The 25,680-nt window shown below is 38.5% G+C and overlaps 2 protein-coding genes across 5 annotated transcripts in view; one reads left to right on the forward strand and one right to left on the reverse strand.

Annotated features, from left to right (window-relative positions):
- Positions 1-15,292, forward strand: LOC127452746 (cell surface glycoprotein 1-like). 2 transcript variants are annotated; one of them, XM_051718417.1, is made up of 9 exons: positions 1-382; positions 5,851-5,903; positions 7,098-7,118; positions 7,825-8,097; positions 8,874-9,170; positions 10,002-10,292; positions 10,388-10,566; positions 11,611-11,712; positions 11,814-15,292. In XM_051718417.1, the coding sequence occupies exons 2-9, from the start codon at positions 5,858-5,860 to the stop codon at positions 13,047-13,049; spliced, it is 2,445 nt and encodes an 814-aa protein (XP_051574377.1). In that variant the 5' UTR covers positions 1-382; positions 5,851-5,857; the 3' UTR covers positions 13,050-15,292. The 2 variants fall into 2 exon arrangements, with proteins under 2 accessions (XP_051574377.1, XP_051574378.1); XM_051718418.1 differs by lacking the exons at positions 5,851-5,903; positions 7,098-7,118.
- LOC127452749 (zinc-binding protein A33-like) overlaps positions 7,956-25,680 on the reverse strand; it is an 18,946-nt gene continuing 1,221 nt past the window's right edge. Inside the window, exons 1-8 of one of the 3 annotated variants that reach the window (XM_051718432.1) lie at positions 24,935-24,968; positions 24,602-24,755; positions 24,274-24,369; positions 23,069-23,302; positions 22,563-22,585; positions 22,291-22,406; positions 18,446-20,852; positions 13,050-17,462 (exon numbers count right to left, since the gene is read on the reverse strand). In XM_051718432.1, coding sequence (XP_051574392.1) covers positions 20,290-20,852; positions 22,291-22,406; positions 22,563-22,585; positions 23,069-23,302; positions 24,274-24,369; positions 24,602-24,667 — 1,098 coding nt within the window. In that variant the 5' untranslated portion in view covers positions 24,668-24,755; positions 24,935-24,968 and the 3' untranslated portion in view covers positions 13,050-17,462; positions 18,446-20,289. Of the gene's footprint in view, positions 8,062-13,049; positions 17,463-18,445; positions 20,853-22,290; positions 22,407-22,562; positions 22,586-23,068; positions 23,303-24,273; positions 24,370-24,601; positions 24,756-24,934; positions 24,969-25,680 lie in introns of those variants that run through there. The other 2 variants (XM_051718434.1, XM_051718431.1) reach the window with 2 other exon arrangements.

A 25,680-nucleotide genomic window follows, 5' to 3' on the forward strand; every position in this document is an offset into this window, starting at 1 on the left:
AACAAATTGCCCATGTTCAATTTAGTTGCACGTACAAAATGATCTAGTGTACATTTTTATTCATAAAGGGCGTTGGTCTAAGTGATGGATCAATCTGAAGAACATTAAAAGACCTTCACGTTCGCTTCTGCAAAGGTTGGAGTGTTCGGATAAGCTGACACGCCCCTTAGAGGCTGAAGCAACGGGCTTTACCGACTGCACTCGAGACGTTGCGAAGTACCGGACGGATTCCTTAGTTGCATCTTGGTCCAGAGTTGAGGTGGAAAAGAAGTAGAAAGGGGAGAAAGAAGCGCTTGGCGAAGCTAAATAACGGAATTTCGTCTTATTAGCCGGGTTTACAGACCATCAGTTTGGAGGATACTGGAAGTGAACTGTAAGCACGGTAAGTGGAGATTGTACATTTTGCGGCAAAGCTGTTATAAATGGGCTGCTGGTTATGGGTTGTTGTTATTGAAGGGTTAAATTCTGCAGTTTCGGGCTCGTCTGGTACTTTTCCGGCTGGTTGATGTTGCTTATTGATGGATTGAAAATAAAATAATGTATAAGGTGTATATTTAGGTTTTAGAAGATTGTGCAGCATTTAGGTTTATTGAAGAAGAGGTTGTGCGATCGGAACGCAAAGCATCACGCAAAATACCGCGTTTGCGCGCGACACCGGTTAACATTCTGCATTAACGTCATAATATTTTATATTAAAAATGAAAATTGAGAAGAGATAAGCGAACAAGTTCATTAGACTGTTTATCACGCTGAAATATGAGAACACGATAAACGACAGTTTTGTAAAGATTAGATTTGTTATTATAATCCTATAATAAATAGAGTACTGCGGCCACAGCCTCTTTGATTTCGACGGCCATGCACTGAAATAACCCGAACATGTGTAGGCGATCGTTGTCATCGTGTGACAGAGAGAAAATGTGTTTGACGGGCAAATAGTTTCACGATTGGGAGGGGAAAGAAACCTTATCAGAGGAGTTCTGTCAGAAATTAGAGAAAGATTACGAGTGCTCCTGGTAGGTCAGAGATGCCGCCGCTTATATCACAAATGGGCCGTGTGAGATACCTATTCAGCAGACAGCATTTTTGTGCATCATAGGGTTCGTTCACACCGAACGCATCTTTGCGCTAAAAAGGCTAGACGCAGTGCCACGAGTATACAGAACGCAGGTGTCTCAAGTCGCGTTTTTAATTTGACATGACGTCTAAAAACGTCAAAGACGTCCGTGGAAAAACAGCGCTTTCCGAACCAGCTGAGTTTTGAGCCAATTAGGCTATGCCCAAAAATAGTCTAGGTAGGCAGTTCAATAGGTTTTGAGAAACAGTCATGATCTCATCGCCTTTCATGTCAGATAACAGACCGGTCGATTGACCCTTTTAACAACAATATCCCCTTTTTGTACTGGCCGTCTTTTTCAAGCCTTTAAAATAGATTATGATTAGACAGTAAATGCGAAGAAGAAGAAAACAAGAAACAGCCCAGTATAGTCATATGATTTTGTTACCAGTTATTAAGGATGCAGCACCTTTTGAGGTTGATTTCCCTGAGCTTCTATTCATCTTCTTCTATTTGGCTGGTTTACTGGGAATGGCTTGCTTATGACATAAATGATCAAACAGGAAATTGCTTCCAGTTAATATACCTGCAGTAGGCTGAAGCTGATTTTCCAGAGCTCCTAATCATCTTATGTATTGCATTCAGGAGGAAAGAATCTTATGTGTTATGTGAGCACCTTGTTACCCAGTCTGTGTTTCTGCCTCCTTGCTGGCTTATGTTTTATGAATGCTGTGTCTTATAGGAGAAGAACTGTGAGGTTGCTAAGAGGTGAGAGAGAGAGACAGAAAGCATGTATAAGTGGACCAGATGGCACGTTGTCCATATAAAGCTAAAAAAGCGCTGACGCAAACACATCAGCACATATGTCCCATTGTCCAGAGGTAGAGAAATGGTGTGCATGTATGTGTAGAGGGATGTTTTTTCCCCCCCCATCTTTGCAACTTACTTAAAATGATCATCAGCAATTGTTGAGAGTCAGGGCAGAATCCTGTTACAACTCACTGATGAGGTGAGAGACAATGGCCTAAATGAATGTCTGCTGTTCTTTATACCAGCCTTTCTGCCTAATGTTTGCCCTGGCAAAGATACAGTTGAAGTCAGAAGTTTACATACACTTAGGCTGAAGTCATTAAAACTAATTTTTTGCAAACTATAGTTTGGCAAGTCATTTAGGACATCTACTTTGTGCATGACACAAGTAATTTTTCCAACAATTGTTTACAGACAGATTGTTTCACTTTTAATTGACACCACAATTCCAGTGGGTCAGAAGTTTACATACGCTAAGTTAACTGTGCCTTTAAGCAGCTTGGAAAATTCCTGCTCAGCAAGGAAGAAGCCACTGCTCCAAAACTGCCATAAAAAAGCCAGACTACAGTTTGCAAGTGCACATAGGGACAAAGATCTTACTTTTTGGAGAAATATCCTCTGGTCTAATGAAACAAAAATTGAACTGTTTGGCCATAATGACCATCTGCTTGGAGAAAAAAGGGTGAGACTTGCAATGCCGAAGAACACCATCCCAACTATGAAGCATGGGGTTGGCAGCATCATGTTGTGGGGGTGCTTTGCTGCAGGAGGGACTGGTGCACTTCACAAAATAGATGGTATCACGAGGAAGGAAAATTATGTGCATATATTGAAGCAACATCTCGAGACATCAGCCAGGAAGTTAAAGCTTGGTCAAAAATGGGTCTTCCAAATGGACAATGACCCCAAGCATGCCTCCAAGGTTGTGGCAAATGGCTTAAGGACAACAAAGTCAAGGTATTGGAGTAGCCATCACAAAGCCCTGACTTCAATCTGATAGAAAATTTGTGGACAGAACTGAAAATGCGTGTGTGAGCAAGGAGGCCTACAAACCTGACTCAGTTACACCAGTTCTGTCTGGAGGAATGGGCCAAAATTCCAGCAACTTATTGTGAGAAGCTTGTGGAAGGCTACCCAAAATGTTTGACCCAAGTTAAACAATTTAAAGGCAATGCTACCAAATACTAAAAAAGTGTATGTAAACTTCTGACCCACTGGGAATATGATGAAAGAAATAAAAGATGAAATAAATAATTCTCTCTACTATTATTCTGACATTTCACATTCTTAAAATAAAGTAGTGATCCTAACTGACCTAAGAAAGGGAATATTTTCTACGATTAAATGTCAGGAGTTGTGAAAAACTGAGTTTAAATGCATTTGGCTAAGGAGTATGTAAACTTCTGACTTCAACTGTATTATATATATATATATATATATATATATATATATATATATACATATACACATACACTACTGGTCAAAAGTTTTGAAACACTTACTCATTCTTTATTATAATTTTTTATCACATTTTAGAATTCATTCTAAAGTCATTAAAACTATGGAATAACATAAATGGAACTATGGGAATTATGTTGTGACTAAACAAAATCCAAAATAAATCAAAACTGTGTTATATTTTAGCATCTTCAGAGTAGTCACCCTTTGCTTAGAATTTGCAGAAATGTACTCTTGACATTTTCTCAACCAACTTCTTGAGGTATCACCATGGGATGCTTTTTAAACAGTATTGAAGGAGTTCCCATCTATGTTGGGCACTTATTGGCTGCTTTTCTATATTATTTGGTCCAAGTCATCAATTTCAAAAACATTTTTTTTTTTTAATTAAATTTTAGTTTTATAATGAAATAAATTAATATGGTGGCACAATTTTTTGTCTACAAAACTAATTTCAAACATTAAGCATATGCCTTCAGATCAAAAGATTTTTAAGATCATGAGAAACATTTCAGTCAAGTGTTTCAAAACTTTTGACCGGTAGTGTATATATATATATATATATATATATATATATATATATATATATATATATATATATATATACATACATACAGCTCTGAAAAAAATTAAGAGACCACTGCAAAATTATCAGTTTCTCTGGATTTACTATTTATAGGTATGTGTTGAGTAAAATGAACATTTTTGATTTATTCTATAAAGTACTGACAACATTTCTCCCAAATTCCAAATAAAAATATTGTCATTTAGAGCATTTATTTGCAGAAAATGACAACTGGTCAAAATAACAAAGTAGATGCAGCTTTCAGACCTCAAATAATGCAAAGAAAAGAAGTTCATATTCATTTTTAAACAACATAATATTAATGTTTTAACTTAGGAAGAGTTCAGAAATCAATATTTGGTGGAATAACCCTGATTTTCAATCACAGCTTTCATGCATCTTGGCATGCTCTCTACCAGTCTTTCACATTGTTGTTGGGTGACTTCATGCCACTCCTAGCGCAAAAATTCAAGCAGCTCTGCTTTGCTTGATGGCTTGTGGCCATCCATCTTCCTCTTGATCACATTCCAGAGGTTTTCAATGGGGTTCAGGTCTGGAGATTGAGCTGGCCATGACAGGATCTTGATCCGGTGGTCCTCCATCCACACCTTGATTGACCTGGCTTTGTGGCATGGAGCATTGTCCTGCTGGAAAAAACAATCCTCAGAGTTGGAGAACATTGTCAGAGCAGAAGGAAGCAAGTACGTGGCTTGATTCATGCGTCCTTCACAAAGACGAATCTGCCCGATTCCAGCCTTGCAGAAGCACCCCCAGATCATCACCGATCCTACACCAAATTTCACAGTGGGTGCGAGACACTGGCTTGAAGGCCTCTCCGTCTAACCATTAGACGACCAGGTGGAGGATCGGTGATGATCTGAGGGTGATCTAAAACATTCTTCTAAAAATCTTCATTTGTGTTCAACTGAAGAAAGTAAGTCATACACATCTAGGATTGCATAAGGTTGAGTAAATGATGAGAGAATTTTCATTTTTGGGTGAACTATCCCTTTAATGTTTGTGACGAATTCAGACAGAGACTATCCCATTACGTTATATGCTTAAAAGAGGGACTTTTTGCATAGCAATATGATTTAAACCAATCAGAATGAAGTAAACAAGTGTTATGGGAGTTATGTGTGCAATAATGTATAAAAGCTTATGAATTATTTTGTTTGGTAGAGTCACTACTGTGTTCTAAGAGATCTCTCTGGCCATTAACAAATAAACAAAGAAAATTGGGAAACTGGAGACTCTCTCGGAGTTATCGCTGCACAGCATTAGAGCATGATGCATGAGAACCTCATATAAGAACATAAGAATGAGTATCGATGCTAAGAGCAAAATATAAGACTCTCAGATTAGATTATTGAGTTAGTATTGGTGCTCAAGTAGGATGTACAAGAAATCCACTGGATAGAGTGCATCTTTGGTGGGACACCACCAACCTCTCGGTTAGAGTCCGAGTTGTAATCTCCCGGTTCGAGTCCGAATTATGAGGTATCTGGGTCAGATCTAGGATTTCCGTGACACACATCTCCCATCAAAGCGAGAGCTTTGAAGGGTCATTTGCTTAAAGCTGAATTGTCATACACTTTTGGTATTACATTAGCACAAGTTTATTTGCAGCTTGACATTAAAGCACTCAGTTGATTTGTGTCCACTTGTCAATGATGGTGTTATTTTTATCATTGTTGTCTCATTCACCAGCTGGAATGTGAGAGCAATTAAATGATGTACCATAATACTTATGCAACCACAATGTCAGTATTTAGACTTTCACAGAATTTAGATGACTTAAATTTGTTTTAAAGGGATAGTTCATCCAAAAACTTTATTTTGTCATAATTTACTCAACGGCCTCATGTTGTTCCAGACCAGTATGATTGATGGTTTTAAGGTTGATTTGTAGAAGGGCAATGAGGATTATATCTCCCCATGTGTGTGTCAATGTTTTCAGAGCCAATATGCAGAACCTGAGACTTCTCATCTTAAGCATGCTGTTGTGCTCAGGTAAGATAGTCTTTATGGATTCCTTTCAGAGGTTTATCTGTCTGTCATTACCACTACATAAGTGTTGTTTTTTGTGCTGAAATGTTAATGACAACTTTGATATGCTAATAGTTGTAGTTCTTTAATTACAGCTCAGATTACAATGCATCTTTTCTAAGCAGGGGAGTTTTAGAACTGTGCTTCCAGGGACCATATACTGTTTATAGTGTTCAGTACATATATAGCTTTTAGATGTACAGTATTATGAATATGTCCCCACAGAGTTGTGACAGGTTGACTATCAGTTTTAAACATACCATGAGTAATTGACAAAACATAGTAAATTGAACCAAGGCATAATATGTCACAAAGTGTGTTAGCCATTTCTAGATTTTCAATAACAAAGTTGGATGCAGTCATACAAAATCATTCAGTACATACTGACTTAATTAGTGAACATAAATCTATTACTCGCAGGCACGGCTAAAAGAGCTGTGGTTATGTTTTAGTAAACAAAAATACCAAGGAATAATTTTATGTGGTTAGAATGCCCTGAAGAATAGCATAATTTGCACTTGACTCGAAACAATGGCATCTGGATGAATTTGTTCACTGAAAACTGTAATTTGACCCCATTGTTTAAATACAGATGAATAGGGGGGCCTGGGTAGCTCAGTGAGTATTGAAGCTGACTACCACCCCTGGAGTCACGAGTTCGAATCCAGGGCGTGCTGAGTGACTCCAGCCAGGTCTCCTGAGCAACCAAATTGGCCCGGTTGCTAGGGAGGGTAGAGTCACATGGGGCAACCTCCTCGTGGTCGCTATAATGTGGTTCTCGCTCTCGGTGGGGCACATGGTGAGTTGTGCGTGGATGCCGCGGAGAATAGCGTGAAGCCTCCACGTGCACTATGTCTCCACGGTAACACGCTCAACAAGCCAAGTGATAAAATGCATGGATTGACAGTCTCACCTGGATTGAGGCAAGTCACTATGCCACCAGGAGGACTTAGAGCGCATTGGGAATTGGGCATTCCAAATTGGGGAGTAAAGGGGAGAAAAAAAAATACAGATGAATAAATGTAAATGCAAATGAACATGATCCAAATACTACACAGAGTTTTAGTCAACTGTCAATTTCTGCATGATGTCATGTTATGTCGATAATGAATGTCTTTGTTAATCTAAACATTGGTGCTTCTGTTTTTGGATTTTTAGCTTTCTCTGCAACTCTGAAAGGTAAAACATAAAACACATTTTGACGCACGTCACTTTTTTTTTATTTTTTATTTTTTTTTTTACTATTTTCAAGATTTATGAATAAAAAGAACCAGTATAACCTGCTTTAAAGGAATAGTTCACCCTAAAATGAAATTTCTGTCATCAGTTACTCAACCTCATGCTGTTCCAAAACTGAATACTGTTATTTTGGTATAGAATTTTGAAGAATCTTTACACAGGTCTTTTTGACAGTATATTGTACAGTTCATTGTGACCATGGTTGTTAAGCTCCAAAAAAATATTTTAAAAACACAAATGCACAGTACAACAGCCCATGCACTATATTCCAAGTTTCCAATAGCTATAATAGGAACAGAACAAAATTTAAGTCATTATTCAGTGATAATCTTCCCATCCAATGAGAATCAGCCTGATTCGTAAACAAATCATTCTTTTCAGCTGGTTATTTCCAGTGACCCTGTTGATCCATTTCACAAATCAGTCTGAACGATTAATTCACGAATCAGACCAATCCCATTCTCAAGTTGAACTCACTGACTCAATGATCTGATGGCATGATTGCTATGAACTCAAAATATCTAACTTTTGTTTCACAGAAGGAAGAAATTCATATGGGTATGAAATACATAAATACAGAATCTTAATCTCAATGTCAACTATTCCTTTAAAACAAAATATCCCTCTCTCTCTGTCTTTCTTTAAGCCCATGAAGATTCCTTGACTCTTTTTTATGGGGAAGACTTTCACATCACCATGCCTGCTGGTGGGGCTGATGTGTCGTTCAGGCCTTCCGTTGTTACTGGACATGAGAAGCTGCTGATGAGTTCAGGGAAGGTGGTGGATCCTCGTGCCAAACTCAATGCTGGTTTGAGCCACCTGATCTTGGAGAATGTAGGAGAGAGTGATGAAGGAGTCTATACTGTCACATCCAACCAAAACCCTGAGGATGTTACAAGCATCAAACTCTATGTTAGAGGTACTGCATACTGAGGTTCATCATATTCATCACATAACAGAAAAAAATTACACTTTTATTACTATAGACGCGTGTGCTCTAATACATCCTACAAGCAGCATGTACACTGAATTGGATCTGTGCAGCACATAAGAACACAAGAATAGCCCTAAGTGACTTCTATTATTATAGGAAGTCATGTGTTGAACAGTAAGGGAGGATTAATGACCCATCGCAATAATTGTAGCTCTGTCAAGCCACACTGCTTGCCTTCCATTCTCCTCTGCCTAATGACCCTTCTTTATCTCTTTCTCCCGTTTGCTAAGGCAAGCATCACCATTGTTATTGCTCATACTTATTTTTATTTCACCCAAAAGTTTGGTGCTTAACTTTCCACACTATTTGTGTGCCAAACATAATTGATACCTCAAATTATGTGACTTATTGAGGAGAGGTGTGTCATTACTTTTCTAAGCAATCAGACTTCTTTTGGTGCACAATAAAATGGGCAAAAACATCCAAAAGATTAGACAGTAATGCAGGGACACAATCTAGAAACCAGAATACCATAAAGACTTAGGGGTGGGCTTTTTTCACTTGGGCCAGTAAGCAACCAACCACAGCACCCAAGCAACCACCTAGCAACATGCTAAAAACATTCAAATCACCTTAGCAACTACAGAGCAATGCCCTGGCAACAACCCAGAACACTGTGGTGATGACTGTAAAATGTAAACAAAAAACAAAAAAAACAAGTCAGTTTATCTTTCTCCTTTCTTTCTCTCTCACTTTTCCAGATTGCTCTAGTGAGCATATTGTCAAGTATGGCTCAGATTTTCATGTTTCGCTGAATGATATCTCTGAGCCAGTGCAAGTGGACTTTCGCCACAGCACAGTGGAGGCCAATCAGACGTCCCTGCCAGCCCTGGTAGTGCTGAATGATGATGGAACACCCTGGAACAATTACCAGGACCGCATCAGTGTCACTGCTCAAAGGTTCACTCTCCATGCTGTCACAGAGGCTGATGAAGGCAGTTACACCTTCAGTGATTCCAATGGGAAAGTCAAGAAGAAGATCTGCCTAAATGTGAAAGGTGAGAGTGGGAAGAAGTGGGGGGAAACACTTGGGTCCATCACTGACTTACTTAAATGCTTAAAATATGTTCAAACTATTTAATGTTCAAACTATATTACAAATTATGTATTATAGAAATGATCTGTATTAACAACTAAAGGGCCATTCAGACCGAACACGTTCTTGCATTAAAAAAGCTAGACGCAGAGCAACAAATGAAACAATGCAGAAAGTGTCTTGAGACACATAAAAACAAAAAATCACCTTAAAAAACAGCTCAGACAGATAAAAAAAAAAAAAAAAAAAACGGGCTCCTAAGACTCACTTTCTAGCTTGAGAAGCAACCTTCTGACCAAAGCTTATACAACAAGATATAGGGTGATTGTGAAAAATACAAAAAGATGAGTAGATGAGTACCTATTGTGTACCAACCTTTTGAAGGAGGAGTGAAATGTAAAAATATAAATAAAAAAAAAAACGGAAGTTATTGCATATAGTTAAACAAGAATGCTGTCAGGTACTTTATAACGCAAAGAAAAGTAAGGATAAAAGTGAGAGTAGAAAGAGGGAGAGACCATGCAGATTCTTGAGTATGTCATTCTCTGCCTGCAGCATTTATCTCTAAAAAATGTGTGCTTTTCCTCCCTCCCGACTCCCGACTGTTTCTTCTTTTTTCACTCTCTATGACATCATCTTGAAAAAAACGCTCTGGAGCTCATTTAGCATCTTGGTGTTTAGTAACCGTTCTTTCTTTCCTTCTTCTCTTTTTCTTGCTTTCTTTCATTCTTTCTTTCTTTCCTTCTTCTCTTTTTCTTCCATCTTTTCTTTCTTGCTTTCTTCTTTTTTACAGAGCATCAGATCTTTGTTACCCTTTCATTTGGTGGCACTCTGAAAATAAATCTGCACTTGAATAGCTCCTTGGCTCGCCTGTTCTACACCCCAAGCTCTGATAAACATAGGTATTTGATTATGGAGAAAGGAGAGCTCAAGCTGCTCCCTAACCTCCTGAATCTCAATGATCGTCTCTTTTTGGAGGATTCTTTGTGTGTTCTGACGGGTTTGAAGGAAAGTGATGCTGGAGTTTTCAGTGTGACTGACCTTCAAGGATTCCTTGTGTCTGATGTCTACCTGGAGGTGGAAGGTGAGGAGATGGTAGATAATAAGGGATAACGAAATGAACAGTTGATTTAATTGACATGTTTTTGATGTAGCGCTGTATCTCTCTTTCTCTCTCAGCATATAAGCTTCCTAAACTTTACGTTGCCATCATTGCTCTGGTAGCATTAGTGGTGGTGCTGCTGTTGGTGTGTCTGGTATCATGTTTGGTAAAGATACGCAAACGTGCAGCAAAAGCCAAAGCCATTGAGGAGAAAGCCCAGAATGCAGGCAAAGTTGAGAGAGATGCCTTCAGACAGGTACCTACTACCTATCATAGGAACTCAATACCAACAATCAAACATATACCAAGCTCCTAAAATGTGTAAAACTCTGAGAATACATTGAAAATATATTCCATTGAAGCACACAAGATGCTCTTTGGAACATTCTTGGAACATTTGAAAAGATTAAAGGTGCACTCAGTAACTTTTTTTTTTGGTTTGTGTCATCTTGGACTTGACACCTAGTGGTGTGGATGCAGCATCATTCAAAATCAATAGTTTTCAGTTACAGATGCCATTGTAGAAATTCACTATTGGCAATCATCCATGATTAATTTAATCCAAGAGTGAAAGTGTCCAATAACAAGATGGTTACTCAGATTAAGCGAGTAGTATTCAGCTGGTCATGTGATTCTAAAATGGGAACCCCCATGAAGGAGCCCCCACCCCATGTAGAATAAGACATCTTTTCTAAGGTTACTGATATGAATAGAGTCCTCATCTCATGTGAATGCTTATGATTTATACATACGTTTCAAAATTACAATTTATTTCTTTAGGAGTAACATTTTTTACTGAAAATTGTACTGAGTGCACCTTTAAATTAGAAAAATGAAAAATAGACGCATTTTCACTTGTGGTCTCTTGGACTTTTGGACCCAAATGTAAGTAAAATAAAGACATTTGTAAATAATTTACAAGCAAATGTATTAAATTAATTAATTAAATTAATAAGTGCTTTGTCATACTGTAAAAAGTGGTAACTTGCAATCTTAACCTTAAGGAGCTATTTCTATCTGAGCTTACCCTTAAAATTTGTTTTGTTGGTGTCACCTAATATATTCTGGTTGATTTATATTCAAGTGATGTTAAATAATTTTTCTGACTTGAATAAAACCAGTTAAATTAGATTACACACACAAAGCAAATTGTTTTCAGTGTATGATTTGCAGTGCATGAAGTGCATACTGTGTCTCTACTGTGTCTCTTAAAAAAATTAAAGGAAAGAGAAGGAGTGTGAGTTTTTCCACTTTTGTGTAATGGATGCACAATTGGAAGTCTTTGCCCATATTACTGCAGGTTGTGAAAGAGGCCTGTGCCCAGCAGAACGATGAAGCTCCACCCCTGTCACAAAAAGAGGATATCACTGAGAAATCACAGAGTACAGAGGTCAGCATTAAGGTGAGGTCAATTTTTGTTTGTTTTACTTTTTTGACTTATGTTTTTATGTTTTCATTTGAATGCTCTATAAGAACGCTAAATTCAGTGTATGTTGTGCTTAGGGTTTGGAGGTATCTACTAAAGAGCCAAGCCTCCAAGAAAGGAACCTGGAAACCAGTGACTCTGGAGTAGGCTTTAATACCACTGGCCTTCCACTTGACAGTGACACTGATGCACCAACAGCACCCATAGCAGATTCTGATGTATTAAGTTCTTCTGCTGCTCCTGATATCAAAGCCATTCCCAACCAAATTCCAGAGCAGAACACTGCTCCATCACCTCCAAAACCAGCCCCAACTTCTGACATGAAGCTAGCACCTGCTACCAAGTCAATGGCTCCTCCACCACCTTCTCCTGAACCCAAACCTCTAGTAACACCTGAACCCAAGCCTGCTGTCACACCAACAGCTGAAGCCAAACCTGCTGTTTCCCCAAAAGCAGAACCCGAAAGCAAACCTGTTGTTACACCTGAACTAAAATTGACCATTCCACCATCACCTGAAGCAAAACCAACCTTAAGTCTGTCTCCAGAACCAAAGCCAGTTCTGACACCTGATTCAAAACCAATTATGAGTCCAACATCTGCAACCACTGATGTTAAGCCAATGCCAAGTCCAACCCTGGAACCTCCCAAAGCAGTAACACCAACACCTGATGCAAAACCAACCTTAAGCCTGTCTCCAGAACCAAAGTCAGCTCTGACACCTGATTCAAAACCAATTATGAGTCCAACACCTGCAACCACTGATGTTAAGCCAATGCCAAGTCCAACCCTGGAACCTCCCAAAGCAGTAACACCAACACCTGATGCAAAACCAGCCAGTTCCCCGGATGCCAAACCAGCAGTCTCACCAACCCCTGATCCATCTAAAGTTGGCACCCCTGAGCACAAACCTGCAGTGAGCCCAACACCAGATCCCAAACAATCAGTCACTGCAGCTCCTGATCCCATACCTGCTCTGACTCCGGATCCTAAACCAGCTACAGTCTCTCCAGTCCCTGAGCTTAAACCAACTTCACCCACTCCACAGTCTAAACCACCTGTCTCGCCAGTTCTCGACCCCAAACCAACCACTAATGGTACTCCAGAGTCCAAGGCTGACAGTGGGTCCATCTCTCCTGGGCTGGATGTGAAGGGCATGGAGGCATCTGCTACTACTCCTCCCAAAACCCCTAATACTGGGAAACGCTCAGTCAAAACTCCTGAGCTCATCCCTGCTCTGGAAGGAAAACTAGACTCGACTTCTCCCAGTGACAGTGCACCACCCTCAAGCACTGATGTAGCTGCAACCAACTGAGATTACAACCGTAGCTTCTTTCCTGTCACCTCCTCGTGTATTAACCACCAATCGAGACACTTGACTTAACAACAAAGTAGAGCAAAGTGACTTCCTAAGGGGGTGGGGTTCTTCAGTCTTTTGAGTCTCACTTTTAATACGATTAACATGCATCAATAATACAATCCACTGTAAATTCACTCGGTTTACTAATATGTAATTACTCCGTAACAGTAGTGTAACATACATGAAGTACAGATATAAAGCACTGCAGACCATACATAATTGGCTAATTTAACCCCCCAAAAAATGAAAATTCATTCATTATTTACTCGTAATGTTGCAAACCCGTATGATTTTCTTTCTTATGCGGAATAGAAAATATCCCGATCCGTCTTTTTAATACAATGGCAGTTGATAGTGCCTCACTTTAAAACTTTAAAAAAGGGCCCAAAATTATCATAAAAGTAGTTTATGCAACCATGTACTGTCCACTGCCATTGTATTGAGAAGGCAGAACGAGATATTCATTAAAACATCTCCATTTGTGTTCCACATAAAAAAGACATGAACGACATGAAGTTGAGTAAATTATTAAAGTATTTTCAGTTTCGGGTGAATTATTTCTTTAATACAGAATGAAGGAGGCTGTCTGGGGGATTTAAGGAAAGTGCACAAAGGCAAATCTTCCTTCACCGAAATAATACAGCATCACTGCATGAAGATATTGAGAAAATATATTGTATTATCTTTTTTTTATAATTCAAGATTACTGCAGTTAAACTTGAAGTACACAGAAGGCACAACTTTCTGGTTTTTGAGGACTGAAAAACTTTGTCATACTGCAGCACATGCAAGTCATCAAGTCATTATGACAAAGGACATGTCTCAGTGTTGCATCTTTGAAGAAAAGGGAAACAGTAAAGTGAGAAGCCAAACGAAGATCTTATGATGAAGGACATCTATTTAGCCAAACTTTGAAAATCACAACCAAATTCCAAAGACAAATCTGTGACTCTGTGCCTGGAGGACATTTTTGAGAATCTTCTTCATTTTATCCAACCTAAGACACTTCACATTTCCTGTTCATTCAATAACAACATTTTTTTTGTTGTAATCTCCTAAGTAATATTTCCATTAGCAAGATCTGTTACAAATTTCACTCTTGAAAACACTCAGCGACAACAGTATCTATAAGCAAGATCTTTGATCTTATGAATGAGATATGTTCGGATTGATAGCTGTCAATGGTAAGGCTGTTTGCATAGTTTCTGTCATTCCATCAAAATGATCTGTTTCTGATCTATTCAGAAGGATGTTTGCAGATTCTTGTTGCTTGGAGTTGAAGTGAACAAGCTTTGTATTTAGATTGTTGCGTCGTGTCTGGTTAAAGGGATAGTTCACCCAAAAATGAAAATTCTGACATACTTTACTCACGTTGTTCCAACCCCATATCTTTCTTTCTTAGGCAGAACACAAAGCGAAATGTTTTAATAAATATCATGGCCCATTTTTTCAAAACATACAGATTTAAAATTTTTGGGAGAAGTATGCCTTTAATCTACAATTCCACAAGTAATTTTGAATTTAAAGTTGAAAGACTTCAGTCTCACATATCAGTTTACAAATATTCAAGGTGCCTCCAGAGGAACCTGAACACCACTGCCTGATAGTTCATGTTATACACTTCCAGGAATCTGCTCTTAACACACTATCTATGGGAGCTTTGTTGTAATCTTGTAGATGGTAGCTAATTCAATATGTCTATCAAGATCTAGAGCGTGGGCAAATCTGATCGAGCAGAGGATTGTGAGTAGATTTTCTAACTGCAGAACATGATATCTACCTCACATTATAGCCTAACGTAACCCAAGCAACATTGTATGGTATACTGACATGTAGATGAAGGCTTTTTGGCAAAGCACAAAGTTTAAAAAATTTACGATTTAAGGTTTAAAATACTAAATCACGTATTTTACAATCTGGCAATGCCTTCCCCCACACATCTCTGAAAATTGCCTTGTTCTTTCCAAACCTTTTACACCTTTTTAATACCCATGCAAGGAAATGAGACTTAAAAGTCATACATTCTTAGCTAAATATATACAAAAAATGTAAATATCACAAACACTAGATGTTATATATAAGGTGCACTGAAACTTTCAATGGTAATAATTATTACATACCACTTGACATAACAGAATTTGTGACCAAAAATGCATATGTAGTCAATAAATGATAATTTATAATGGCTTATGAGCACATACAGTATGAATCATGTTTTGTGATTTTAATGTTGAAAACTCCATTCTGTTTAGAGACAACAGGTATTAAAGTGAGAAAATCAAAGCAATACAAAAACGTGCAGATACACACCTTCAGTATGTGTACACATGCTTAATTAGAAAATAACATTGTCTTCACACATATACTGTGAAGTTCAGTGGAGTGGTTTTCAAGTTCCAGATTATTTAATTACTCACTTCCTTTCACAGCTGAAGGTAGCCATGCCAGGGGTCTTGCCTACTTTCATACAATAGAAAACCTATAAACATAGTGTAGCATAGCCCACACGCTCCCTTGTGACCATAATCCCCTACTGACCCATCCCATTGGCTGTTAGGTGTAAGTGAGCTTGATTTCACATATACTAATTGTCAATCTCCCGTCCTGCAAAATGATGCCACGGTTAAGTGTATCCTAATAATGCACATCACACAGGTTTCCAGGCAAAATCAGTATTCATCTGGTCACTCATAGTGCATCACACTATAAAATCATGCTTACAGGGATAGTTTACCCTTAAATGAAAATTCTGTCTTCATTTACCCACCATCATGTTGTTTCAATCCCGTATGAAGGAGATATTAGGCAGTATGATGCAACTTTTCAATGAAAGTGAATGGTGATCAAATGGGTTTTTTAACAACATGAGGTTGAGTAAATGATGACAGAGTTTTTATTTTTGGGTAATCTATTTCTTTAATAATTGCATGAACTCACATGAATCTTCAGGACACTGCCACTGATATATCACTCTTGTATCATAACATGATTTACTGTCTGTTTTTGTATTTTGTGTGTGACACATTGTGCCCTAGACAGTTCCGCTTGTGTGTTTGTGCGGGTGCATTATGGTATTTACCTTTGAGAGATTATAGATGTTTTTCACCATTGGCAACAAAAGGCCTATATACTGTATGTTTGTACATGTGCTTGTGAGTATGTTTGTGTGTATGTCAGTTACAGTGTGGTAGTACAACAACAATCTCCATTGGATAGATGTCAATTTTGTGCAACTACCAGTGTCCTTTCTCTCCAGCCTGCTGGTAATTGCCATTTCTGTTTAAGTGGTACTTAACACAGATGCAGTGTAGAAGAGTTTATAGTGCTTTGCCTCCTGCTGAAATTTACATCAGAAGGGACCATATGCAGTCTAGTGGGATATTGGCAAACAAGGCAAAATGCATTAATGCTATCAGTGAAACAGAGAAAAGTGACAAATTTTTGGATTGTTCAGCCAAATGTTGTGTTGTAGGATGTAGGTAATGCACTGATCATATATGTACATACATTTAAGCATAGTTGAGCCAGTGTAAGAGAAACAATTTCTGTCATAACTAAATTTTGACAAAATGTGTATTGACTGCATTTTGCCTTAACACAGCAGCATAACAAGCAGGTGACCAAGATGATGATTTTTATTTAATCCACTGAAGACTATGCCAACAATGCATCGTCATTGTAGTCTGTCATTGCATGCTATAGATTTGCACTCCCATAGTATCTATCTGTGCTAGTGTGGTCATGCAAATTTAGGAAGTAGTGTGTAGAATGTGTCACCCTCACCCTGTATCTGTCCAATCATGAATTGGATAGACCTAATTGGTCACTGACATTCTAAAGGGCATTAGGTCAGTACGTAGAATTGTGTGCGTGTGCTATGGAATTAACCCTAAAGAGTGAGGAAAATGAGTGGTGAGAATGGATGGTTTGTCAAAAAATTTAAATTTTGTCATTATTTAATTACCCTCATGTGGTTAAAAACCTGTATGATTTTAATTCTATGTGGAACACAAAAGGAGATTTTAGGCAGAATGTTAACTTCAGTCACCATTCACTTTCAATGTATGAAAAAAAAAATGCAGTGAAAGTGAATGGTGATTGAGGCTGTCATTCCGCCTATCATCGACTGTTGTGTTCCATGAAAGAAAGATATAGACTTCTGAAGAACATGAGGGTGAGTAAATGATGACATCATTTTTATTTTGGGTGAACAATTCATTCTAAGCGTCCTGTGGTGTTGTGCGTGCTCAAAGTCTGGTTGTGTCCCACAGGTGCATGAGAGTTTTCTGTAGCTTGCTGCCTCTCTTTTCCTCTCGGTTTTCCACCTTCTATGAGTAATGCTCTTCAGTTCATCAGTCCCTATTCTTCCTTTTTGCACAAACACAACACGTAAACATTTTGTAAGGAAAAGTGACCCTTTATTTCATGCCTAGAAATTACAATAAAAGTAAGAGATTTTAAAATGTTTCACAGAGTCAGTCTGTTGTATTTCAGGTCTGTTACTTCATTTTTTCCCAATCTTTTTTTTCTTTTTTCTCATTTACCCCCCACAACCCAATCAGTAGGGTTCAAGTACCTCTTCATTGACACAAAACCAGAAATGTGCTCCTTTTAACTCCTATTATACTTGATGTCGTTTAGCATAATCATTAATTTTTTTAAATGACAATTATTATTTTATTTTTATATAGTGATTCACTAAAAACAATCAATACTGCAGGGTGCAGTATTTTCTCTGTTTAATGAGACACCTTAAGACACATCTTTCTCTGAGAAAGACCTAGTCGCAAATAGATTTATAGATGAAAAATGCATAGGACATTTAACAAAAGTAAATTCATTTGTATTCTTTTAGGGTGGAATTTAAAATATGAATATTATGTCATCATTTACTCAACCTCATGTCTTCCAAACCATATGACTTTCTTCAGTGGAACATAAAAGATGTTAGACAAAATTTTAGGGCCTGACCACCTCAGTACCTATGAACTTTCATTGTATGGATAAAAAGAATAGCATCAACATTCTTGAGAATTTTATTTTCCTTGGAAGAAAGTCGTACTGGTTTGGAACGCATGATGGTGAAAGAATTATGACAGCATTTTCCTTTTGGGTAAACTATTAATTACCATCAAAGCTCAACATTTACAGAATGAAATATCACATACAATCGAAATACACTGATTTGATAATAGATAAATATCTATTCTTTTATAGGTATGCACATATATTCTGCTTTGCATCACAAATTGACAATACTTAAACATACACGTGATATGTTTCTGTTTAATAGGTTTATAAATAAACAAATCAAAATCCTGCCAAGTATCCACTGTTACCAGTCTACGTACCCCCTCGGGTATGTGCACTTCTGGCTGGGAATCGCCGTGTACCCCACACCTGTGATACAGCCGTTATAAAACCCCTCTGCACAGCAGTCTAACACAGCTCTCCTGTGCATGTAAGACATTTGTGAAGAAGGATAGTGCTTTCTGCCCTTGTAGTCAATTACACTCTTCCCTTCTCCCCGGCCTGTTGCTGTTGAAATGGCGGACACAGAGCGGGCAGGGTGCGGAGGGGGCAGATTCTCTATGGGAGCTTTCTCCTTCCCTCTCTCTGCCCTCCCTCTTTTGTTCTTCCTCGCTGCCCCACCAACAGCTCATAGTTAGAAGTCGTGTTCGAAGTATTTATAGACAGGCAAAGGTATGTCAGCAGGCAAGGCACACAAATTTCATTCCTTTTATGTTCTTTCTTCCCCCACTTTCCATTTCACAATGCCAGAACCTTCAATTCTGTACAATGCATAAACAGGAATGACTTGCAAACCATTGCTTGCATGATTGATGAATCACATATTTTATTAATAAATTACATAAAAATAAAATATCTCATAATCATTAAATACAGGCAAGCACAGCTGAGAAATATTTGTTTCATGAAGAACTTTACAGAAACCATGTTTGTTTCCAGATTGTGTACTGAATTTTGCCCTACAAACTGACTAGAGCAAGTCACACACTCAGTTTCCCACACAAGGTTTTGCAAATCCCTAGGGGTTCGTGATAGAATGGAACTGCAAGGGGTTTGTGAGATGGTTATGAAGCAATATGATCACACAGGAAATCGACATGCTGCTTCCGAATGTTCATGTACCCTGAAATCTGCCCCATTCTGCTGAATTACTCCCAAGCGCCATCTCCCATCAGACATTTTTGCAACAATTCAAACATGTTCACCTTGTCATGGCCAGACTAAAAGAAATCTCAGAAACATTGTTTCTGGTCCCATAGAAACCAGGTAGTTATTATGTTCAATCTGAGACCAGGAAGTAATCACATTTACGATTCTGAGGTTGCATTTTGACACTAAAATTACATATTTACTCCACTGATGGTTAGGTATAGGGTTGAGGTTTGGGTGTAAGGTAACATATACATTCCTGATTTTAAAAAATAAATACAAATTACAGCTCGCTTTTGGCACCACCCTGTGGTGGTGGTGGACTAAAGCACTGAACTGGTAAGTGGAAGGTTGTTGGTTCAAACCCCACAGCCACCACCATTGTGTCCTTGAGCAAGGCACTTAACTCCAGGTTGTTCCAGGGGGATTGTCCCTGTAATAAGAGCACTGTAAGTCACTTTGGATAAAAGTGATAAAAATGTAAAATCTATGGGCGTTTCAACTCAACAACACTAATAGCTTTGGTCACTGGGAACAGTGGTTTGAATTTCGTTAAGCACAGACTGATTTCAGCAATAGAATTCACAGTTAGATCTGGATAAAAGCCGGATTAATTGGAATATAAATAATTAGTTTTTAAAACAGAAATGTACAAACATAAAACTGATCTTATCAAAAATAAGTTGTTTAATTATTTCCACACAACAACATTACACATAAAGACGTTGTAAAATGTACTATAATTAATAAAAGATTGGCATTACTTAAAATCTAAGGGGCAGCTTCAAGTAAATTATTAAGGTGATAGGGGTTCAGCTGTCAAAAAAAGTTTTGAAGCCCTAGTTTATTGTACCTGTAAATAGTTGATCGACAGCAAAAACTGCTCTCTTGCTTTAATGCTCTGGGCATACAAGGTTTGATGTGATACTATGTGGATTATAACTTCAGCATAACAAAGATAAACTGTGTTATCAGTAGGGGGAGAAACCAAACATCCATCAACTATGCCATTCCCTCAGAATGATGGATGAAAGATGGATAGAGGGGCACAGTTCTTTCCTTCATCTGTGTCACATGGGTTGTAGAATGGATAGAGTGGCACTAGAACAGTTCCCATGTAGAAGGAGAAGAGTGGCGTCATGGTGACAGCATTGTGGAATGACACCTCCTCTTTATCACAGTCCAGGAAGATGCCGATGCGGATGAGATGGACGGATGAGCGCACCTGTGTGGGCTTTGGGTTCGTGCAGGCTGTGATCACACCATTTCTGAGGGACAGCGTCCACAGTCCGTTTAACGTGGAGGAGTCCTCCATCTCCCCACGGTGCACATCCGCTCTGGCCACGCCCACTCGCCAGGCAGTTTTGCCTTTCACTTCCACCTCCCAGTAATGGCAGCCATGAGTGAAACCCTCAGACCCCATCACAGAATAGTAGTAGTGGAAGCGCTTTGGGTTTCTCTCTGCTGGGTTTTCCTCAGGCACCTCCTTGTCCTCCTCAAAAATCACAGTAGTCCTATCAGCAGATAGGGTCAACAGGGGATGTGCCGTTTCAGGGTCAAAAGTCAAGGTAGATATGTCTGTTTGAAAAGGGGTAAAGGCCAAACTTCTTTAGAATTTATTTAAATCAGTTTAATCAGTGATATGTAGTACAATAAATTAAAGGTGCATTCATTTTTTTCCCTTATTAGAAAAAGTTTTACACTGAAAGGCTTGGGTATACTTCTTTTTGCCATGTTCTGGGTCATTTCACACAGTCGAGCACTCAGCCTTTCAAAGTAAACTCTTTTGACAGTGAGCGAATATTAACTCATTTGACCCATGCGCACAACAACTGCTTTGTGATACTCTTTTAGTATGGTCACTGGCAGGAGCATGTGCTGACAACATGAGCAGACGAAGATATTTTATCTTGGTAACCCCGCTATTATCTGACACTTTTTCTCACAGATTAAATTAATCATGGCTGACTGCGAATAACGCATTTCTACAAATGGCATCGGTAACTGAAAACTATTGCTTTTGTGTGTTTCTCCTTCCATGCCTCTAGGTGTCACTGTGGACCTTAGTCAGGTTCGACAACATATTTTTAAGGCAAATAAAAACTTGGTTGCGAGAGATACATTTACAGTCTCAAAGCTGTGGTGTGTAAATTTTTCAGTTTTCGGAAAGCTGTTTTTAAAAAAAAAAAAAAAGAACTACATGTTATGGGTCACGTTTAACTTTTCAACAAAGTTTTTGTCCACTGGATTTATTTTTTTTTTGGTAAGACATATTTTCATTGTGTTGTTGGCTTAATGATTGACACTATACAACACTGTACTGTACAACAGTACAACCCATTAAACAGACTCACTGACACAGATTAATTTTAATTCGCATTCACCTTTTATTTTATTTCTTTTTTCCCCAATTTGGAATGCCAAATTCCCAATGCACTCTAAGTCCTCGTCTCAATCCAGGTGGTGGAGGACGAATCTCATTTGCCTCCGCGTCTGAGACCGTCAATCCGCGCATCTTACTACGTGGCTTGTTGAACGCATGTTACCACAGAGACATAGCGCATGTGGAGGCTTCACGCTATTCTCCGCGGCATCCACGCACAACTCACCACGTGCCCCACCCCACATTATAGCGACCATGAGGAGGTTACCCCATGTGACTCTACCCTCCCTAGCAACCGGGCCAATATGGTTGCTTAGGAGACCTGGCTGAAGTCACTCAGCACACCCTGGATCCAAACTCAGGACTCCAGGGGTGGTAGTCAGTGTCTTTATTCGCTGAGCTACCCAGGCCCCCCAATTCGCATTAACTTAAATACAGCATCCACCCTGACTAAAGTTCAAGACAATATTGGCCAGCGCGACATAAACCAAAAATTAATGAGTGCAACTTTAAAATTAATATTACAAACGATCCACAATTGGAAAGATCTATAATGTTTGTATTATAGAGACATTTTTAAATAGTATTTTAGTACTTGAGTGGGGGCAATTCAAATATTTAGAATTTCAGTACTTGGGTAGAGAGATGTTTTCATGTGTTTCCAGATCCTGTACTGAATGGGTCCCACAAACTGACTAGAGCAGATATCAGTCTCTACTGGGGAAGGACGGATGAAATTTACCTCACATCTAATAAAGAGAAACAAGGCAAATTAATATTATGAAAACAGATAGATGGGTGATAAGCAGATCTCAAGACAACAACAAAAAATGCCAGCAATGGTACTGATTATCAGTGAATGACCACCATGAGAGGAAGAATAAAATTTAGTGGTAGACACTTGCCTTTTCAGAAGCTCTTTGATTTCCTAGATGGATAAAAATTTAGAGTGTTTAGAATATGATCCTTCACATTCAAAGTCATGTTTTACTGCCTGGATACCGCAGTCAGCTCCACAGATTCCTCAGACGCTCATTCAATCATGTGATTGTTACGGCACTTTGCAAGTGCATTGAATAGTGTCAGGTGGCATCTAGCATGTTCTGTGGGTGAACTACTGTAACCTTGTCATGTTAAATATGTAATGCGGTCAAAGTATATGTCATCAAGCTATAATAACACATTTAAATGCACAGGCTGTGGCAGTTTAGGCAGAATACAGCAAACAGCTAAAACCTTTACAATTAAAGATGAATTAAATTCACCTTCAATAAATTAAATAATCCATACAGGATAAGGTCTAAGGCATGTGTAGGGCTCAACCGTAACTCTCCAACTCAAATAAAAGCTTAAAGATAAAGACTTTTACTACCTAAGCTGTCACATCAAATAACTTAAATTGGCAATCCACCTTCAGAAGTTTGGGACTGTCATCTTCCCTCAGTTTGCAGTTTAAAGTCTCGATGGCTCTCTCAAGATCTCTACCCTGCATGGCAATCTTCTTCTCTCTCTCTTTTAAGATCTTCATTCGTTTGTCCCTTTCTTTCCTCAATCGTTCCAGGTCCATCTCCTCCTCCTCATCCAGGAAGCGATGAAGGTTCCGGAACTCTGCTTGGATTTCACGTTCTATCTCTTCAAATCTGTTCTGTGAGAGATAGCAGAGGAAGAGAGAGACATTAATGACGTAATCCTCCTTGTGACCAGATCTTGTGACAAAAATAATTACTTGTTCATGAGGTGGCCACTTAACATATTCTAAAGTTTTGATTTTGAAATGTCCATCTCACAATGTTTTCTGGAATACTTGATTCTGAATGGTTCATTGCGGCATTCAGCAGTCAAATATTTTTTGTAATGGGGTGATTCTCACGAAACCTGTAAATAAAATGGCCTGGTCCAATATTTTGTTAAATACTCCTTTGTTGCCCATATGAAAAGTGTGCTTTTATGTTGCCCTTTCGTCACACTTTTGGAGTATTTGGTGTTTACAGTGCACAGCAGTAAATGGCAGCGCTTAATAAATAATAGTGGGGCAAATTTTTTTTGACTATTTAGTTACATCAGCCCACTCAACTGACCAGCCCACTACTCGATGACAAACCAGGAAATGTTCCGGTGCTCCCGATGGCCTGTCCATCGCTGAATACAGTAAAAAAAAAAATGTTTGTTGCGGTAATGACAATCATCATTGGAAACAATGGGAATAGTAAAAGTAAAATGTCTGGATGAGTTACATAATGAAAATTGGGAGTAAAATGTGCTTAAAGTGTCTTGAAAATAATGTCACAATGCAAAAAAGGCTTAATTTTCATAATGCAAAATATAACTGATGAACGGCAAACTATATAACTGTATAAATCGAGCTATTTCTTCTTGCAAACTAAAATAATTCAAACACAAATCAAATTTTCATATCATTATGTAGGCTACCAAGTAGCCATGTAATAAGCTAAGCAAATCTGACCACCCTGTCAGGCTTTATTTTGAACAATGACCATCTGACTGTACATTTAATTGTGACTTTTCTTTTCATGTGAGCCAATAAATGGTTTTGTGAAGGAAAGACTATTTATACTCACTTACTCACTCATATTACACAAGTAAACAACCCAGTACCTCAACCTCCAGTGCTTCCACAAAGGTGTCTTTTTCAGCTTCATAGCATTCATCAATTTCATGTTTAATCTTTTTAATTGCTTGAATGAGCTTCTCCTGAAACATAAAAACAGATACGAGCTTAAGTACATTAATTCGATTATATTTGTGCATTAACCCAAACCTTAACCTTAATCTCTAATTCTTGAACATCTTTAAAGATTTCCGCTTTATTTTTTTTTCTGAAAGAGTCAAATTAAATTTTTAAGCTGTTGTCCTTCTATAAATAAAGCAATCCATGTACAATTCACACTGTAGCTTATATATCCAGGTGAAATTTCATTCTTACCTTTTGGTCACAGAGAAGAGAGATGTTAAAGTTGTTCTTTGTGTCCTTCATGTGATTTGTGTGCATTCCAGTTTTCCTTGTCAAAGCAGACAGAGTCAGAAATCTGGGATCTCAGACATGAGAGAGGGGTTAAATTAAGCTGAGTGATCGGTGTCTGTCAGAAAGAGAGAGAGAGAGAGAGAGAGAGGAGGGACAAAGGCAATATGAGCAGAGTACATCAAAGGAGGGTGAAAGATATATGATTGGTCAGGGTGAAAAATTACACAGACTTGAGGTGATCATCACATAAGGCTAATCTACAATAAAAAATAATAATTTTAAAATAAGTATCACCAATGGCATGAGACCAAGAGGATTTGCCTTCACATTTTAAGATGCCAACACAGTAGAAGAATACCAGAGGGGGGTATTGTGGGGTTCACAGCTGTCTCCCAGCACTGAATTATGGGAATGAGGCAAGAGCATGCTATTTCTGTCTGCAACAAGAGCTAATGCCAGGAAACAGAGGCAGACTATTACAGGGAGAAAGACAGATAGAAGGGGGGTGTGTGGTTTGTGTTTCACTGTTAGGGGTCTGACACAAATGTACGTGTATATGCACAAATGATAAAGCATAGGAGAGAAAGTGAGAGTGTAGACCCATGTTGTATATACAAACAGAGGGAGGATTATATTTCATAAAGAGCGCGTCTGTGTGGCAAAGATTTTTCACATTTTTATTCTGTGAGAGCAGTGCTATATGACAAGAACAAATCCTTTGTGGAAAAAGTCACCTCTCTCTCTCTCTCTCTCTCTCTCTCTCTCTCTCTCTCTCTCTCTCTCTCTCTCTCTCTCTCTCTCTCTCTCTCTCTCTCTCTCTCTCTCTCTCTCTCTCTCTCTCTCTCTCTCTCTCTCTCTCTCTCTCTCTCTCTCTCTCGGCTTAGTTAGGGTAGGGCAATATTTTATTCATGGATCTGTCCTGAGTGTCCAACTGCTGGGACCAAAATGCAGACTCAGTAAAAGAGGAAAGAGGTTTTTTAAACCACAGTCACACACATCACATACAACACAGCTATGGGATTCTTTAAAAACAGTGTGGG

Source organism: Myxocyprinus asiaticus, chromosome 15 (genome assembly GCF_019703515.2).
Source record: "Myxocyprinus asiaticus isolate MX2 ecotype Aquarium Trade chromosome 15, UBuf_Myxa_2, whole genome shotgun sequence".
Taxonomy (NCBI): domain Eukaryota; kingdom Metazoa; phylum Chordata; class Actinopteri; order Cypriniformes; family Catostomidae; genus Myxocyprinus; species Myxocyprinus asiaticus.